This window comes from Triturus cristatus, chromosome 6 (assembly GCF_964204655.1).
Source record: "Triturus cristatus chromosome 6, aTriCri1.1, whole genome shotgun sequence".
Taxonomy (NCBI): domain Eukaryota; kingdom Metazoa; phylum Chordata; class Amphibia; order Caudata; family Salamandridae; genus Triturus; species Triturus cristatus.
In genome coordinates, this window is record NC_140589.1 from 1,769,439,065 (window position 1) to 1,769,457,796 (window position 18,732).

General features: G+C 40.2%; 1 protein-coding gene across 12 annotated transcripts in view; it reads right to left on the bottom strand.

The window, feature by feature from the left end:
* Positions 1-10,976: 10,976 nt before the first annotated feature.
* Positions 10,977-18,732, bottom strand: part of HMBOX1 (homeobox containing 1) — a 395,810-nt gene continuing 388,054 nt past the window's right edge. For 9 of the 12 annotated variants that reach the window (XM_085613049.1, XM_085613045.1, XM_085613053.1 and 6 more), the window contains one exon: positions 10,977-13,610. Coding sequence is in view for 6 of the 12 variants with exons in the window: in XM_085613045.1 (XP_085469171.1) it covers positions 13,473-13,610 (138 nt within the window). In the remaining 6 variants the exon portion in view is untranslated. The remainder of the gene's footprint in view (positions 13,611-18,732) is intronic. The other 3 variants (XM_085613047.1, XM_085613042.1, XM_085613044.1) reach the window with 2 other exon arrangements.

Sequence of the window (18,732 nt, forward strand, 5' to 3'; positions counted from 1 at the left end):
ATAGAGTTGATAACCAATAACAAATATTTCTGTAAATTAACCACTGGAAGGGTGTGTAATGGACAGACACCCAAGAAAAACAACTGGCTGAACACTATGTGATTGGTGTATTATTTTTAAATCTTACCAAAAATAATACATTTTGGCCTACAAACATACAGACTATTCAGGATATATTCCACACAAGTCGATGAATATGGATGGTTCAAAGTCAGCACGCTGCATAAGATCAGTAAATGCTAAGCTTGAGGCCTTTCCTAGACTTAGAAATGCAGATGTACCAAAAATTCTGTAAAGGGTTTACAACCCACGCAGACTTTTTCTGATGGTTTTAACAGTGCCCGTGCTTAAGTCAAAGGTTGATATAACTCACATTAAGTATCGGAGCCACAGTGTGAATTATCTACGGACCATAATTACTGCTGGCACTCTTTCTTGAGAAATGTAATGTAGGGGCCTTCTTGGCTAGTACCAAGTGTTGAAACTGTATAAAAAAAAGAGAGTCCATTTTAGAAGGCTTTTGTTTTAGTAGCATTTCCTAGTTTTTACACGTTCCATGGTTTTAGTTTATGGAACATCATCTTATGAAGAACTTAAATGTACAAGTACTCCTGCTTCAAATCTCTCGTACCAATGTATACAATGTCCCCCAAACATTTTATTTTATGCTGATTCACTGATATTTGGCCCTATCAGCTCATCGGACCATCTTAACACAACAAGCACTGGCAAATCCAATAGGTCTTATCTTTTGACTTTGTTAAATCAATGCTTTTTGCTGATATTCTTTAGCATCAACAAAAAGAAACTAAAGCAGCAGTATGATGATGTATATGTACACCTAAGTTATCACACATGTGAACATACGCATCACAATGCAAGGGCAGCCACAGAATGATGGTGAGTGCGCACACTTGCATCACCATGTACGTGCATGTCATAACAGAGCAGACATTTTTGCTTTTAATTTCCCAATGTATTGATTCATGATGGCGGACACCCATCTTGGAGCAGTAAATAATACACTATACGGCATTTCTGTCATAGAGAAACCAGGTAGCAAGTTGCACGTGACCGGTCCTCTTACAAAAAAAAAAAAAGTAACAAGTAGGGGCGCAACAGAGGAGCAAAGGGTGTTTGTATGGCTAGCAACTACATACCAACTAGTGGAAGCCATGAACAGGGCGCATGGGAGTGATAGAACAGAGGCGGGGTGGGGGGTTAGTTTATTAAAACAAATAGCTGAGGAGCCCCAGCAGGGGCGGGGGAAAGTAACAAATGAGCACAGGAATGGGAGCAACAATGAGGGAGCAGGGGGTGCATAGGGAGGCAGAGATCGAAAAAGCACACATGCTCTCCCATGGAGTGCTAAAAGCGTAGGAAAAAAAGACTTCTCTGAATGTACACAGTGGAAGGATACAAGTGATACAGTCAAAAGCAGGGTAAAGAAGCTATGTTCCAGTGGTGTGACAACGACATGAAGAGGAAGGAAAGCGATTAAATAAGAAGTAAGCATTGGTATTGTCCACAACAGGTCTTTTAACAACAGACAGCTAGCTAAAAGTGAAAGTGCTTATAGATTTTGAAAATTATGAAACATACAAAAAATGAACCACAATGCATTCACCAACACCAGAGTTTCACTGTATCCAATATAAGCCTGATTATCTCCTTAACTTTCCCTATGAACAGTTATCAAAGATGGAAAAGGGTGCCCTGAATTACTCTGAGTTCAAGGGACCATAAGTAACATTAACACAAACAGAAACCCAAATGAATACCAACGCTATCCTATAACCTCCCCCCACTTCCTCGTTTGGTTCCAACTTTTCACTTTGTCTCAGTGGGGCAATGTAATTGTTAATGTTAGTAGACCATGGGCTCTGGACAGGGAGAACGTTACTGCACCTCGGAGAACAGCATTGTAGACACAGAAGACAAAGACAGGCAGCTGGATGTTAACAAAAATAAGTAACAAAGAAATGCGATTAAAAAACAAAATCTCTTCTCATGTCATCCTATACTACATCCTCCTTCTGCTTAGCAGAAAATTTTACATACACAAAAATACAAATACACAATTTTATTGAACAGTCTGGTTTGAATATATTTATATATATTTATATTTATATGAGTGGCAGGTTAGTTCATTATATAGAGCTTTTTGCACATTTGGCTCATATGCAACAAGGCTTTAGCTTTTCATTCGGCTTCATATAGGTTTTGAACAACTGGTTTTGCGTCTTTAAAGCAGCACCCAATTTGAAGGAAGAGACATGGGAGTTACACCAACGATAAAGTGAAGAGGTTGCTGTAGGCGAGCTATACATTCCAGTGTGTGGGTGCACACGCGCATATGTATATATTAAAGGAACCTTGTATATTGGACGACGCGGATACCAGGTTTACCCCTTGAGGTAGACTGAATATCTTACGGCAGACTGAGACACATGTACAACGTCCACCTCAGGCACGCGAGATGTGGCAACGTAGTCAACAACATGGAGTGGAAGGGTTCACTTTTGGTTTCCCAGAAATAATATGTGTGACTCATACTGTCTTATACAAAGCGAAGGTTAAATCGACACTCAACAATACCGACAGTAGTGTCCTGTGGTTACAATACTCTGAGTATAATCCCTCCCCCCTTTAGTGTCCCTCTAATACCTAGCAAATCATTCCTGCTCTAGTCACAGTGGATGCATGCTCTTTGGCCCTTTCATAACATACAGGTAGTTCCTGGAGCTTTTAATATATTTCTCTCAAGTAATCACAAACTACATGCCCCGCTCATTTGTTTTTGACAAAAATTCTTCAAATCAAACAAATGTCCCCCCCCCCCCCAATTACTTTTTGATGCAATCTAATACTATCTAGAGCCTGCTTAAAGTTGCTGTTCCAAAAGGTACAGACATGATAAAGTAGGAGTACAGGTTTGAAGAATATTTTATAAACCTAAGGGGTGTGTGCTCAAGAATAGGTGTAACCCTGACCTAATTGGCTTAATGTTTGTCACGTGACCACGCTCACAAGTCCATGTATCCATGCTAAAGGGCCTCTCGTTTTAAAAGTAATCATTTTTACATTCATGCTGCATAACAAATGAAGAAAAAGTAACCTGGTTATTAACCGAATTATTAAGTTTGTGGGCTCTTATGAGAAATGCTTTCCCTCGCATTTAGACCATTTGAAATACTTTCCCCCAAAGTCTAGCTCTAGAATATAAACTGAAGACTCACTGTGCACAAAATGAGCTAAGACCTGTGTGGTGGTACCCAGACCGATCTATTTTTCATAATCCCTATTAAATTTACATTGGTCCGCACTTCTATAGTCAACGGTATATGATTTTGAACAAAAAAACATATTGGTGGTGTATCTGGCAGTAATTAAAAAAAACATACCATAACCCCTGAGCAAAAGGGAATAGTAAGTTGAATAGTTCATTAGGAAAAAGAACGAGAAACGGTCAAAATGGAACGAGCTTAAAAAAAACGGATGTGGCAGTCCGATTACTATTTATGCCAACCTGTGGTGCATGTTTAAAGGGGAACAAAGAACATCCAACAAACAAATACAATGGTTTGTAAGTCCCAGAATTAACAAATACTTAGGAGGAATTGGGAAAAGGCATAGCAGAGGGAAGTCGGAAGGGGTGGGACACCAATGCATTACAGAAAATATAATACTGACGTGTGGGGGAAGTGGCAATAAGGAGAGATAAGGAAGGGTAGGTACCTTTGCCCACCCAAAAAACAAAAAAAAACGAATTGGGAGAGGAGACAGAAAGGGGACAAAAGGATCACTGAACACAAAAGGCGAATTTGGAAAGGGTGTTAAAGAAGAGGGATTCAGGGTAAACCCTCCTAAAATATGTAACCACAAAAGTGGACAAATAATCTACGTAATCCTTGGAACAAAAAGAAAGTGGCCTAGAAAGGTTCCTCCAGAAAATGGAGTCTAGCATAACTCAAGTAACAGTTCAGGTGTTGTTGGTGATTTTCTTAAACAGTTGTATGAATCATGAAGGATAAGTTGTATACTTCCACATTCTTCACTACACCAAGATGGTGGCTACATAATAAATGATTTGTGGGTCTTCTTTCCTTACTTCAAAGGATAGAGACAGCTGAAACGGAAAATGTGGTTTCAATAATATTGCACAAGGAAATCCTCTGGAGAATAGAGAGGTATAACTTTAGTTTTAGAGTCATGGCCTTGCACCCAAGCTCAGCAATGTGGATGTTCTTGCCTCCTATTACTACCAGAGGCTGTGATTTCCACAATGATCACCAAACAAACATGGAAGTGACTGAACTGGTGGGGATTTGATGATTAAGCCTCCTGGAGATACCATAAAGGCTGTTTGGCACATGTTTGGAGTGATGAGGCGCTCATTAGACTAAATCTACCTACCTACTAAATTTTAGATTGCAATTTACATTATCTGTGAAAGCGAGTACTGCAAAAGAAAGCAGTCACTACTTTTTCACTCACTGCTGGGAATCTTTACGGTGTCTTTGCTCTCTGCTAAACAGTGCTATCTGGATTTGAATGCACAATTGTTTTGGTTGGACAGAGGCTTTCCTTGCTTTTTGCTGTCCCAGGATGTAAATTGTTCACTGTAGCTCTAGTTCCTTTCAAACTACTGTGATGCAAAAACAAAGTATCTATTAAAATGAACCATCTTCTCAAATAATAAGAAAATCTCAAAAAACCTACATCAAATTGCATATCTACTGGCACATATACCCAAAGTATGAAGCATACTAACACATCATCTCCTGATATCATAAAATCTCGGATTTTTAAGAAATGCCCTGGTATAGAACTGGTATGACTTCTGTAGATGTGTGTAGAGGTCAGGAATCCACAGGTAGATAGGTGCATCAAACTAAGGTTACTTTTTTCTCACTTGAGCTGCTTAGTCTTCTAATTAAACACCATGTGTTTCATGAGAGCAGATTTACAGGTGTGTGAAAATCAGTATTCTTGAATCATCCTGAAATAGGGATTGTTTTTTTACTAGTGTCCCCACCTACTAATACAGCTGACGGTCCTCAGATCTAAAATGGTTCTGACTTATGAATTCTTTTTTCAGCATTGTGAAATACTTGGGAGAAATTATCTAAACTCCTCTGCCCACTTGGCACAGAAAGATCATCTCCATGGCTTTGTAAATAGGAAGCTTTCTCTTACATTATATAGACAGGAGCGAGTGATAGAAAAATTCCTTAGCTGGAATCATAGTTTGCTATAAAGGAAACCTTCACCAAATCCATGAACATTGAATTGCTCTACCTGTGCAGGTTTAAGGCACTAGAAAATCTATATGTTTTCTAAAGTTTACTAAAGGAAAACATCTTTTTAAAAGACCACTTGTTAACTATTTACTGGCAATGTAGAGGCAGCACACATTGAATATTATTAATGCTTCAGAAAATTATAAGAAAAATGATAGGTAGGCAGCATAGCCTTGCAAAGGGGACATAGTGGACTGTTCCATTATGGCTATCCAGCTATCACACAGAGCACCAATGTGCCAGTTGACTGCAGTTTAATTTGGAGCCTAAGTAAAGCATATGGGACGACATGTAAGATTGCTACATTTTGTGGGTTCCTTGTGACTTTTTGCGACTCACAATTAGGAAGCTGCAAGATGAAATGTACAACAGTGTGTTTGACACTGTTTGCAATTACCAGTGGGTCGCAAATGGACCTGCCTCATCAGTATTCATGAGGCAAGTCGCAATTTGTAACCCACTGGGAATGGTCAAAATCACAGGATGGTGGCTTGCTGGAGTCAGCAGACCACCAGGTCGGTAATTGCTTTTTCAGGTAGGCACTGGTCAGTGGGACCACTGCCTGCTCCTAAGAAATGTTTGTGCCCACAATCGCAAAGGGGAAGGGGTACACAGCAAATGTTTTGTAATCACATTTCGGTCACAAAACATTCATACATCCCCCTGCCACTCAGTATTAGGAAGGGATGCCCTTTCCTAATTCAGACTTGCAAACCCTATTTTGCTAATTGGTAATAGGTTACTGGCTTGCAAAATAGGTTTAGTGCATGTCAAAAGGTTTTATAGGGGTCGACCGCTAAAACCTTTTGTACATGTGGCCCACAGACCTTAATGTGGGGCTGGACAACCTCTACACTTCCCAGAGAAGATTGCGGTTTGTCCATTAATTTAGTGAAGATTACACTAATGGAGAACTATGATTACAAGTAGGTTACATTGCCTTCTCCATCCTGGTATCTATACTGATATTCAAGAACACTGAGTAAAATAGCAAGGTTTGCTGATCCTCTTATGTGGAACACGTATGATTAGAAGAGTAGAAGGTAGGTGGACAGGTACACATAAATGCTATTTAACAGACAAGTTTCACAGATCTACCTTAAAAAACTGTCTTTGTGCCCTAATTCAGACATGGGCATCTATCAGTTTTAAATACATAATACTCAGTTACCAAGGAGAATTAAGTCTTGGGATGGGTCAAGGAGACTAAATACATTCCTACGTATTTCCCAAAATCCTAAATTACTGGAAAAGTGAAGTGGTTTGGTAAGGGCTAATTCAATAGGTGATAATTCCTAATGCACTAAGCCGGAATTTGCCAAATATAAATTAAGGCTATACCTTGGCTCTTAATATGTCATCTAGTTGATGGGTACCTCTAAGTACACTAGAAAACGCATGTCTTCCGACTGAAAACTGGTACATTTAAAAGTTTGTACTGTATGAATTCAGAAACCTGACCACTAATTGCAGCAAAAGGAAGATATGGAGCAGGGCAGAAAGTTTGATTTGCATGGCGATCACCTTGTTCTGAGGGGTGACGCAGATCTATGAAACCTACTGGTGTTGCCACCCTGTGGCAATTAAAATTATTATGGTCGTAGATTGCTTGAACCTCATAATCACTTTCAGAATAGGGGACTGGTGGGAAAAATTTACAGAAAATGTCCTTGATCAACTCATCCAAATTGCATTCCACTTGGTTCAGGGTACCTACACACATATTCTTGGAATTTTGTGTTTTTGGCTGTTGTGAAAAGGTTTGTCTAAGGAGTTTCTCAGGCATGGAATACTTTGACAATAACATTAGAGAAGGTGACTCACTTGTGACTTTCTTTGCGGACTCTGCTGAACGCATCAACTTTTTGGATTTACAGGACACGAGCCACTGTGATTTTTTTGAGATTTATATATATGAAGACAATACCTCTGAGGCTCATCAAAGTGGACTCCACATCGAAGTATGGAAGCATTTTAAACTAATACTAGCACCTGAGAAGAGAGCAGCTGTTGACAAAGAACTACATCATGTTCTCAACTTTTGTACAATGTGGAGAGGATTGAAAAGCAACTACCATCGGGCTCAATTTGTCTTTCCATTGTCCTTAGCACTGTCCTTCATGTCCACTATACACTCTTGCATACGTTTCTTATGCAATGCTTACTATGTAAATGGTGGAAGTAATCAATCAGAGACAAAACTTGCGCTAAGCCACAGATGACTCTTCACACACAGGAATTTACAGTTATTCTACTGCTTTTATAGTATTAACTTGTACTTTTATATTGATCTGTGTGAGTATCGAATAGCATATTACCAGTGAAAAGTAGAATTACATTCTTCTTTTAGGTCTGCGGCTAAAGCCTTCTACGACAGAGCAGTGATGATCCCGGTAGAGATACACTGTGCCAATATTAGTATACGGACAGATCTGCCACTTGCTCAGAGATGTTTATCTCTTCACTTGATAAGAGCTTGTCTCTCTTCATGCTGTAGGGTGGCACTAGCTAATCTGTACTTACCTCAAGCACTGGGTGGTTTAGCTTTACCCAATATGGAACATTATTACTTGGCGTACCAAATACAATGGGTAGCAAAGTGGGCAGCGGAACTACATCTTACAGACACAGCTGAATGTGGTCCCCCGTTCACGTTGGACAGGCTCTTTTTTATCTTACCTCCTTGCACTAGGTCACACACTTCTCGTCCTCTCCTGGTGCAGATAGCCCAAAAATGTTTCCGGAGAGCTTTGTATTTTACAAGACATGTCATACCATATTCGCCTACTATTCCATTCGTGGGAATGCGAAAGAGAGGGACAAAGTTAGAGCGGTGGAACTCACGGAATAGCATGATGCTGATATATGCACATTAGGAGACCTATATATGGGAGGTGCCCTACGGTCCTTTCTCTCTATGTCTAAAGAAGAGGGCGTTCACCCAGGGCAATTTCTGAATCATGCCTATTGGATAGCCACTTTGGGGCGTTATTGGGGCAATATATCACAGGAACGCCAGACATATCTCCTGATGCAGTATATACATGTGATGGGCACGGGACGGCATCTTATAAAATAGTTCGCAGAATCAATACGCGAACATACTATGACTGATTTAACACCCTTGCGTCATTGATGGGGGCCAGACCTGGCACGACCATGTACATCCTAAGAATAGGCTCTGTTGTTGTAGAGCCCTACATTTATTCCCAGAAATGCAAGATTTAGGCTGACACAATTCTATATAGTTCACAGGGCATATCTAATCCCAGATAAAATGAGTAATGAGTAAGTACTTTAATAGAATGGATGCTAGTTGCCTGCGCTGTAAAACGCTGGACGCCCATCTTTTGCATATGTTGTGGTCATGCCCCAAGTTGCAAGAATACTGCCATGGCGTGATTCAATTGCTAATCACGAGCACAGATAGGGTTTTACTGTACGTGTGGGAGGCTTGCATTGAAGGACTCATTTCTAGAGATAAGAAACATGGGGCATCTTCTAGGTTCTTGAATCTGGGTCTAGCGGTGGTCAAAAGACTAATCACGCGTCGATGGAAGGCAGAAGATCCCCCACCGCTTAAAGCAGGGATACAATCTATGCAGAACTGGGCTAAGGCGGAAGCTGTCTATTTGTTGAGGGAGGACACGATTGGGCTGAGCAAGTACCCCATTTTAGCAGCCTGGAACACAATCCTGACAGCACTTCAAGTGGCAATAATCCCGGAAGACCCCCAGACATTCCTATCACTGATTAATCGAGTTTGCACATGGGTTGTAGTGTGCCCTGGCAATGAGATGGTGTGAAACGAGAGCTATACACAATGCACCCTGACCCAGCATGCAGCAGTATGAAACTTACACGGACATAACGAACTGTCAAACAGGCATTTGGCATGCACAGATTGCCTCCCCTTATCTTGGGCCCCCGCTCTCCCATCCTTTTCTTTATGATTTGTTGACAAAAGTTCTATGGTTCTATCTAAAGCAGTTTGATCATCAACCCTGATGTTACGGCAGGGCCGACAGGAGGTATTGGGAAAGATGCATGTGGAACAAATTTGTATGTGACAAAGGCACTGGTAATTTGACCCTTTATGGTAATGGCAGCAGATCTTGTTTGATGTGATGTATTTTTGCTGTATTGGACATAAGCCATCATGCTACATGAATATAGACAGAACAGCCATCAACTGTTTGCATTTTGGTACACTGCTTGAAACATTATGATCTCTATAAATGTTTACTGGTATCGCAAATTTCCCATACAGATGTATTTCATATATGCCAAAACTCAATAAACAGATCAAACAAAAACAAAGAGCTTGTCTCTCTTCACTACCTGCAAAAAGCCTTGTCTAAATGTCTTGTCACTTGAGGGGCACTTCAAAATTAGAAAAGGCATGATACATCCCTTTAGAGAGAAATCAGGTGTACATTAAGAACACGAACAATTTACTTTTGACACTAAAAGATGCTCAATGTTTAAAGAATCAGAACATGCACAACCCAACTCAAGAAAAGAAGGCAGGGTTCAGTGTTCCAGCATCCAAATTGCACAGAATGGAAAACCGAACCACCCACTAGCAGGATCATCCTGGGCTTCAATTAATAAGTGCATATTTCTCCTGCGTAAAAGATAAGCTGTCACCTACCTACCCACTTTCTTTTATTGTTTTCCTGCTAAAGAAAGAGCAATAGGAAAGCTTAAAGGTTGATGCCGCTACATTCGCCACTAAATTGTTTGGGATCCTGCACACAGGTGGAGCTAGTCATTTGCCAGGGATATTACTGGATGATCAATTTTAATGGCTCTTAACCTGTGGTCCGTGGACCCCTGCGGGTCCGTGAAGCCTACTCAGAGGGTCTTTCGTTGCTTAAAAAGTTAAAAAATATTTACAGATTAATAAAGGATACATAAATAAAATGGCAAAATAAAAATTTTAACAGTTCTGTAAGGGTGAACAAATACGAAATTGGCGGCTAAAGTTAAGTAAGTATCCTCAGAATGTACAACAGTACATCAAACAGAAAAGCTCCACGCTTCCAAATAAAATAAAATATTTGATTTTTTATATTTTTGTGTGAATTAAATAAAATATTTCATCCTTTGTGTATTTTTTTGTTGAATATTTATTTCTGCATTTTTGTGTATTGTTTCCAGGTTCTAACCATTGAAATTTCTTAGGCCAGAGTCCCTGGTTTCCATTTATGTGTTATTAGGGGGTCCCCGGATCCCACTAATGATTAATGGATGGTCTACAGAAGTCAAAAGGTTAAGAAACACTGACATATTTTATAGGAGAGGGGCAAATATAGTAAACATTCTCTATAACTAATGGGTCCCACTGGGCTAGCATAAGAAAGACCTTCATATAATGTGCTCTTTGCTTTCATCATCGTTGCTTGTACTAAGACTAAGTTGAATAGGCTTTTGCTCTCTGAGGATACTTGGAGGCGTCTTATAAATTGGGCTTTCAAAAGAGGAATGCTGCTACTGACTCAGCAAATGCCTTCTTGGGACACAAACAGGTCATTTTTTCAGTAGTTGCTTCACACAAAAATCATTCATGCCTGGGCATAAATTATTAATGCCGGGGCATAAATGGATGTGATGAAAGTTGCACACTACAGAACTCTTCGTTACAATGTAACACAACCAAATAGAAATGTATTAACTTTTTCTTCCTTTTTTAATATACATTTTTTAAATTGATGGAATAAACAGATTATCAAAATATAAATATTTTTATAAAATAAAAAGTGCTGCGTATGATTGGCAAATAAGGTGTAGAGGAGAAATACCTTTAGTTAATCTTCATAACAGTACAGTTCCTTTAAAGCATTCATTAAACCGATGTCCCCTCATCATCATCACAATTCCCATTTTTCAAGAAGACTACTTTGCTGCATAATCTGAGAAAAATATGCTCAGCTCCTTTCCTGGTCTAAGTATAAATATACAGGAATTTCACATTTGCTATCTCTCAATATGAATATGAACTCTACGTATGTCAGTCTGCACAAGTTTGCAGTTTAATTTGTACTGATTACTCTTATCTGTCTAATTTAGGGCTGTGAACCGGTTTTGTAGGCTCTGAGGTCTGCTCTTATAAACCAAGCTACTTTGACGTCCATAAGTTTTAAAAGGCTGGACTAGTTATTCAGTGGCTGCATATATGCATCATCTGTCTGCATTTTCAGGTTAGTACTTATCTAGTATTTAAGACACTGAATAATCATTAATGCAAGCCAGTGGGCATCTTAAGCTCCCATTGCAAAGAGTTAATGATTGATCCTATTGTGTGAACGTGGATAGGTGGTGGCTATCAAGCAATTCCTGAACCTTTACATGATGCACCATTAGACACGTAGATGCATGTATATACCGCCTTCTCTGACAAGATGCACTGACGCCCACGGATGGATTTGCCTCTCATTCTGTAAGCCTCTAGAAAGCCCTGGTTTTAGCCTCGGGAGGGAATCCTTCTCAACCAATGGTACCTTTATTAAACCTTACAATTAAACAAGAAACAAGGTGGAAGAAGTACTGCAGCAGCTGCTTGATGGCAGAAGGAGTTCTAAAATATACAAGGACTGGACAGAATCATTCACAGACTGCACTCAATCCATCATTTTTGTGGGAGTTCAGAAAGAGAAGAAAGACCTTCAGCAGCATTACGTGCCATATTTTTAGGAAGCAATTTCTGGTGCCTTCCAAATCAAATTGGACAACCCTTATTTCAGTTGTTAACCATTACAAACTTGTCCTTCACCAGTTTCTTTTTTGGTACCCACAGATCATAATCGGAAAGAGCAGTCAGATACTTCTCTATTTACTTGTACTTTAAAAAAAAAAAAAAAAACCTGGTTCTGGTAATACGTTCAGGACCTGTGTTGGTTTATCTAATCATAAGGACTATTCATTGCTTTGATATTGGTTGGACAAATAGGGGAAATGTTAATGAAGAAAGGACAATGTGATAATGTTTGGATTGCTCAAAGGTGGACTCCTACCCTTTCCCATTCTCTCATAGGGTCCACTCAGAGAAAGAATACTGACTTCTGTTTCAACTTTTGGGCAGGCCGGATAGCATGTTCCACAGTGCGGACAGGCTCTCAAGGAAGAAGGAATAAAATAATATGAATTCTCATCTGTTTGTTTCAAGGATGTACACAATGTGACATCTGTTTCATAGGATGTGTGCTGCGCTCATTTTTGGAATAACAATGGCGATCTACATCATACAATTATAATAAAAAAACAAAATGGCTGCTCTAAAACCCCTGTTGATGTTTCAATTCTAGTGGCAAAGTCAAATCTTAAATAGACATAATTTTAACCGAAAATTAAAAAAGAATCCGAACGTGTATGAGTTTCCATGAATGCTACCGAAGATCATGAACCTGTCCTCAGGGTGGGTGAGCAGTGTAATGCTATAAAATCCAGATGTGATCTGAATGAACAGTGTAAAACATGTCATCTCACAATGTGAATGGCTGGGTATATGTCATGGTCCCAGAGGAAAAGCCTGTCACGCATGTGAGATGACAGCATGTTGCATCAAACACTATTGTTAGACGCCAACTGTATCCACTCAGCATGAAAACTTACCAGTAGAACTAGTCAGCAGGTAATTGGGCGGCAAACCCTGTTGTGATTGAAAATTAGACATTCCTCAAAATCGAATCCACTGACACTGTTTGTTTTACTCTCAGTCCACGAACGCATGCATGGTGCCTCAATCTCAGCTTGCATTCTTTTTTCAGTGCTGGAGAAGAAAAAGGCGTACAGAGTATACTGTGTGATGCATGAGGTCTAGAGATATACAAAGAGTGTAATGATGTCTAAAGCTTGCAATAGAGGACTGTCTAGAATACCTGGAAGCACGTTCTTGGAATGCGGAAATGGAGCAGCAAGATAGCCACCTGGGCTGGCAAAGGAAGGTGGGCGGATTATAATTTGTTAGGAGTTAATACTGACAGGAGTATATGCAAGGGCTGAGGGCACCATGCCATCTTCACAGAACAAGACCTCAACAGCTAACTGACGTACAAGAGACTGCAAAGTTATACTGTAAGAACACATATTAAGGACCAAGGAAAGTCTGCTAAGGTGCTACGTCTAAATCTAAGATACTTCTTTGTTGAGCCCTCCCTTTCACGTGTATCAGTCGTCATCTATAGCTTCTGTCTTGATCTCGTTGACCCCTTGCCGGGCCAGCGCCAAAATGGTGTGGTTGACGGCTGCCATTTCGACAGCTAGTGATATGGGATCCTGATGATCACTGTGGCTCGTGCTGTCATCCTAAGAAAGCAAGAAAAACACAATGTCGTTATTCAGTTGTTACAGTTTTCATATTGGCCATACAATAATGCCACGGTCATTGCTTTTGCGCGCTATAAATAAGAAGAAAGACTGGCAACGCCTACAAAATTTACAGAGTGATGACATTAAACTCAAACTTCCTCCGTCAAACTCCTGGCTTCATAGTGTGCAGTCGTAAGTTAGATCAACCATGTATACATTCATCTGTGTCATTTAAAAAAACAATTCCCATAACACCGGTACTTTGGCTCGCTTTCATTACCATCTAGTGGGAACTGATGCCAGTACCACTGAAAAACGATCTCAAGTTATTCAAACTTTCAAAGTGGTGCAGAACCTGTGTTTCATATGTGCAGAGTGCCCCCATCCAATGACAAGAATACTCTGGGCCCACTCTCTTGTTCAAGAACATTGATCGACCTGTACGTAGACTGTTAGTTGATTCTTTGTGCTGATAATGGGGTGGAATCTACACAGCAAGATCTCCAGTTTCAGCAGAAAGGTAACTTTTCTTAAACTGTACGATCTTTCAATCCCAACTAGTGTGAACAGACTACCAAGCAGAGTAGATGTTTGAAGGTGAACACCCCATAGCCCCAAATCACACTTGTTACGATACAGTTTTGAGGAGGGGTTCAGATGATGTTGTATTGAGAAAGCAAAGCTAACAAAAGGCGTGTGAGGTCACATATATAGCCACTTTATGGATTTGCCCGACTGAGACGGGCCTCGACAGACACAAATGCCACCTTGCATCAGGCAGACAGTGCATCCATATTTTCCTGATCAAACGCCCCCGTATTTTGAGTAATGGAAATAACACCAACCTGGCAAAGGGAGCCTAAGATGACGGCATTATCATCATATGTGCCATACACGAATGGAAACTCTTGTAAAACATTTCCCATTATCTGTGACGGAAATTATATTGGCAATAAATATTTTGGGTTTTGTTTCCAAAGGATAAAGAGCTTTTAACTATAAACTTTCAGGAGAAAAATAAAAATCTCAATTGACCTGAAAGAGAGATGGGGAGATTTTCTTTCTTCTTTTAACCCATGTTATAGATACCTGGACAGTTATTCCTTTAAAAATAAATGTTTTTTGTTTTTCAAACATAATAAAATATAATGCTATGGACTGTGTATGCACTAGTTTCGCAACTCCCTGACACCTTAGTACTATGGACACCCCCATTGCCTATCAAGTCTTGCGAATACAACATGCTTTCTCCGTCACATCAGTTTCAAGTTCATATTTTTCTTTCTTATTTATCAGTGGACAAGTCCTCATTAGCGCCGTTCTGCGTGAGGTTTTTGAGCCCAATATCTAGAGGCATATTTATAATCTTTCAAGCAACGCAGAGCAGCAAGCCAAGTTTGCAGACTGCACACACACAGGTGCTTTCCTCCATGTCCCATTTTATACATATGGATGTGTGGGATTTTCCCATTTTGTAAAGTCTGCTCCTATTATATTACGCCCTGTGTAACATCTAAATGAATCAATCTCATTTCTATGGCTAACTCTCTCGGGTGCATGAGGGCCACTTTCCAGTCAATATATTACATTGGGCCCCAAGTCTCCCTCCTAAGGTTCTGGATATGAGCGAGACCACTCCTGTTATTTGTTTGCCCCTAGCAGCACTCTGATTTCCACTGGACACTGTCTGGAAGTTTATTCCAATTAACTGCTTCCAGGGAAAGTGAGAATATTTATACCCTGGAGTATGTGACAGGTCATAATCTTTCTGCAATTTGGAAAACATTTTCACCCCATCCTCCTTCTCTCCTATTTTAGTGATCCCTAGAAGATCCTAATGCTGGAAGCCCTTGAACTTGCCCACTTCCTTCATTATTTCTCCCTTCCATAACGGGTTTCTCTCAATATCTTTCCCTGCCAACCCATGTATCCTGTGACTCTATCCCAGGCATGAAGTGTGGTCAGTCAGTAACAGGAGCACGTTTCTTCCCTTTGTCCAATATCTATATATTTGGGGTATGTATGCATGCATTTCCATTTGGCTTCTTCCTAAACTGGTCGCTGGGTCTTTCCTCTGAGCATTCCAACAGTCATTGATGGCTAGTAGCTGGGAAGCCCAGGGAGTATGCCCTTAGGTTGGGCAGCAACTATATGCTGACTTGCACAATATTTGTAAAGCTATCCTCCGTCCCAAAGAAGTGTGCATAGTGTTTTACCTTTCCATGACAAAACAATTTCAGCATTGTGATCACTTTAAAAATCTCCACCTCTCCCATTATGGTAAGCAGGAGTGTGTCGCATTGTTGAGCATCTGTACTGAACTCATGCAGGATGAATTTCAGATTTTTATAAAAATACCATTCTGCTACAAATTATATTTACATCCAAATATCTGAAGCCATCTTCTGACACCTCAGTTCCTTGTGTTGTTTCCAAACCTTCCAGCTCCCAATTGTTAATTTTGTATGTTAAAAATTTCTGAGAGGACTCCACTGACTTTAACCACCACTGCTGGTCAAGGCTACCCAACTACAAATGTTTTGGGCGAAGCACAATCTCTTGAAGGTCTGCAGAAGGTATGTTCAATCGATTGAGTCAAACGCTATCTAGACATCTAGGGATATAATGGCTATGGGGTCCAGTGACTTTAATTCTGTCTAGCCAATTATGCACTCTTCTAAGATTGTGTCTGGTTGAGCGAACTAGACATAAATCCTGTTTCGTCATTGTGTATGAGAGAGGCTAGTATCTTAGCTAATACTTTAATTTCCGTATTTAGGAGCGAAATAGGCTTTCTAGGATTGGCCTTTTTGTGTATGACTGTGATGATGGCATGTAGGAGATCTGGGAGCGGTTCACCCTTTCTATTTGGCATCATTAAATATGTGGAGACTGTGCGACACTACCAGAGAGGGTAATCATTTATATACGGTTCCCAGGGGTCCTTCCCTCATTCATTTGCTCGTAAGCATCTGATATTTCATTGAGTAAGCCATCCTTTTCCGCTGGCTCTCTGTCTTTGTCACTCAAATCCTGGATGTCTAGCTTTCCTAGGAATGCAGTTTTTGTCAGTCTCAGTTCTATTTCCTATAATACGTTGCAAATGTTTGTGCATTCTCTAGGTTTGTTCGTCTTCCCTACATTCCAAGCAAGCCAAAATGCACCCGCCTTGTCCCCAAGGCTCTTTCTCTAAAAAGACACAGTGTTGCTTGAGTCTCGTTATGATATTCTTTTCTCAGGACTTCTAGCTGTCTTAAGTGTTTTTGTGTCTTGGTGGTCAAGCGGTGTCTCTCTATTTTCAGAATCTTTTCCTCTGTAGTAATCAGATTTTTGGCTTTGCCTTTCTTCTTTTGTGAGCAATTACGTTTTCCACCCTATCTCCAACTACTGTCTTACATAATTCCCAAAGCAATGTGGGAGAATCTACTGAGCTTGCATTCTTTTCAAAACACAGGATAAAATCTCTCACCAGCCATAATCTCTGCGTTCTTTAATTTGATCTCCAACTGGGTCAATTTTGACTACTGTTTTCTCCAATTGTTATCATTAGGGGAAATGGTCAAGGTCTTGTTAATGAAGAAAGGATAATGTAAAAATGTTCGGTTTGCTTAAAGGTGGACGCCTACCCTTTCCCATTCTCTTGTTGAGTCCTCTCAGGGAAAGAATACAGACTTCAATTTCAATTTTTGGGCAAGCTGGATAGCCTGTTCCACGGTGCGTATACGCTCTCAAGAAAGAAGGAATTAAATAATGTGCTTTCTCATCTGTGGTATGTGCTAATGTTTTGGATAGCAATGAGAAGCTAGATTGTACAACCAAAATAAAATATTTAAAAAGTCGGTTGCTGTAAAAACACCTGTTGAGTGTTTCAACTCTAGTGACATGGACTAATCCAAAATTGACAATTTTAATGTACATGATTGAAAAAGAAGCCGAAAATGTTGTGGGAGCTTCCATGGATGCTACAGTAGATCATGAACCTGTCCTAAGCGTGGTGAGCAGTGAAATGATATAACAGTAGAAAAGGTCAGCTAACAATGTGATTGGCTAGGCATGTGTCATGGCTCCAGAGGAAAAACCAGACAAGCATGTGATATTACAAGATGTTGGCAACAGTGGCAATGTAGTCTAGTCTGGAGATTATTTTGTAGACCCCTGAAAGATAAGCGAAGAGTTTTTCTGTCTATTGTTTGGATCTACATAGATCTGTCAATCCCAGAGCATGGGCGAGTTGTGCCAAGTGTGTGGATGTTAGTGAAGTCTGTGTGGGGTTCATCGTCCTGTCCAAGTCAAGCTACATCATATCGCTGAAATCGCCACTCACTATATGTACCAGGGAGTCTGCTTCCAACGTTATGGGGCCCATTTTATGTGGGACCATCTGTTGCACTTAGGGTGGCATATATATTCTCAGTACTATTAAGTGAAATCTACGCCTAGTAGTAAATCCATTTTCTAATGATCTGGAAGGATGGGACTTTCTTAGCTGATATAATCACCCCTCTATAGCCCAGTGTGAGCCTCACATAGGTCATTGATATATATAGTAGAAACTTGGATTATTTGGGGCGAGTGTCTACCTACTTAATGATAATGGGTAATGATCACAATCCTTGTCAGGGTGAACCCTTGAAATCACTTAATAAACCTCAGAACAACCTCATGGTAGCAATGGCAGGCTTAACATTAGGGCAACGTGTAAAGTATTTATGCAGTACAAAACAGTAATAAAGTCGAAATGCAAAACAATAAAAATTCCAAACCGAAGATACAGTAGATCAGATACACCAACCAGGATTGTCCTGGTCAAAGATTTTACCTTCTGACTTAGTTCTTTAAGTCCTTAACCAACACAGGATTACACTTCTAAAGCATTCACAGGACCTCAGGGTTGGTACTTAGAGACTCACAGAGTGTCTGGCAGAAGTCAAACAGCAGGGTCCAATGCAGATCCAGTTGCCACTGGTCAGTGCAGGAAAAGGCCTTGTGTCCCTCTAGTTTTTTTTTTTTAACTCAAATCGGTCACGTTTTTAAAAGGTACAATGGGGTTACCAAACGTTTTAGTAAACAACAGAGGGACACATGCGAGTGCATTGGGTCGCTCAGAGTCACATTCCCC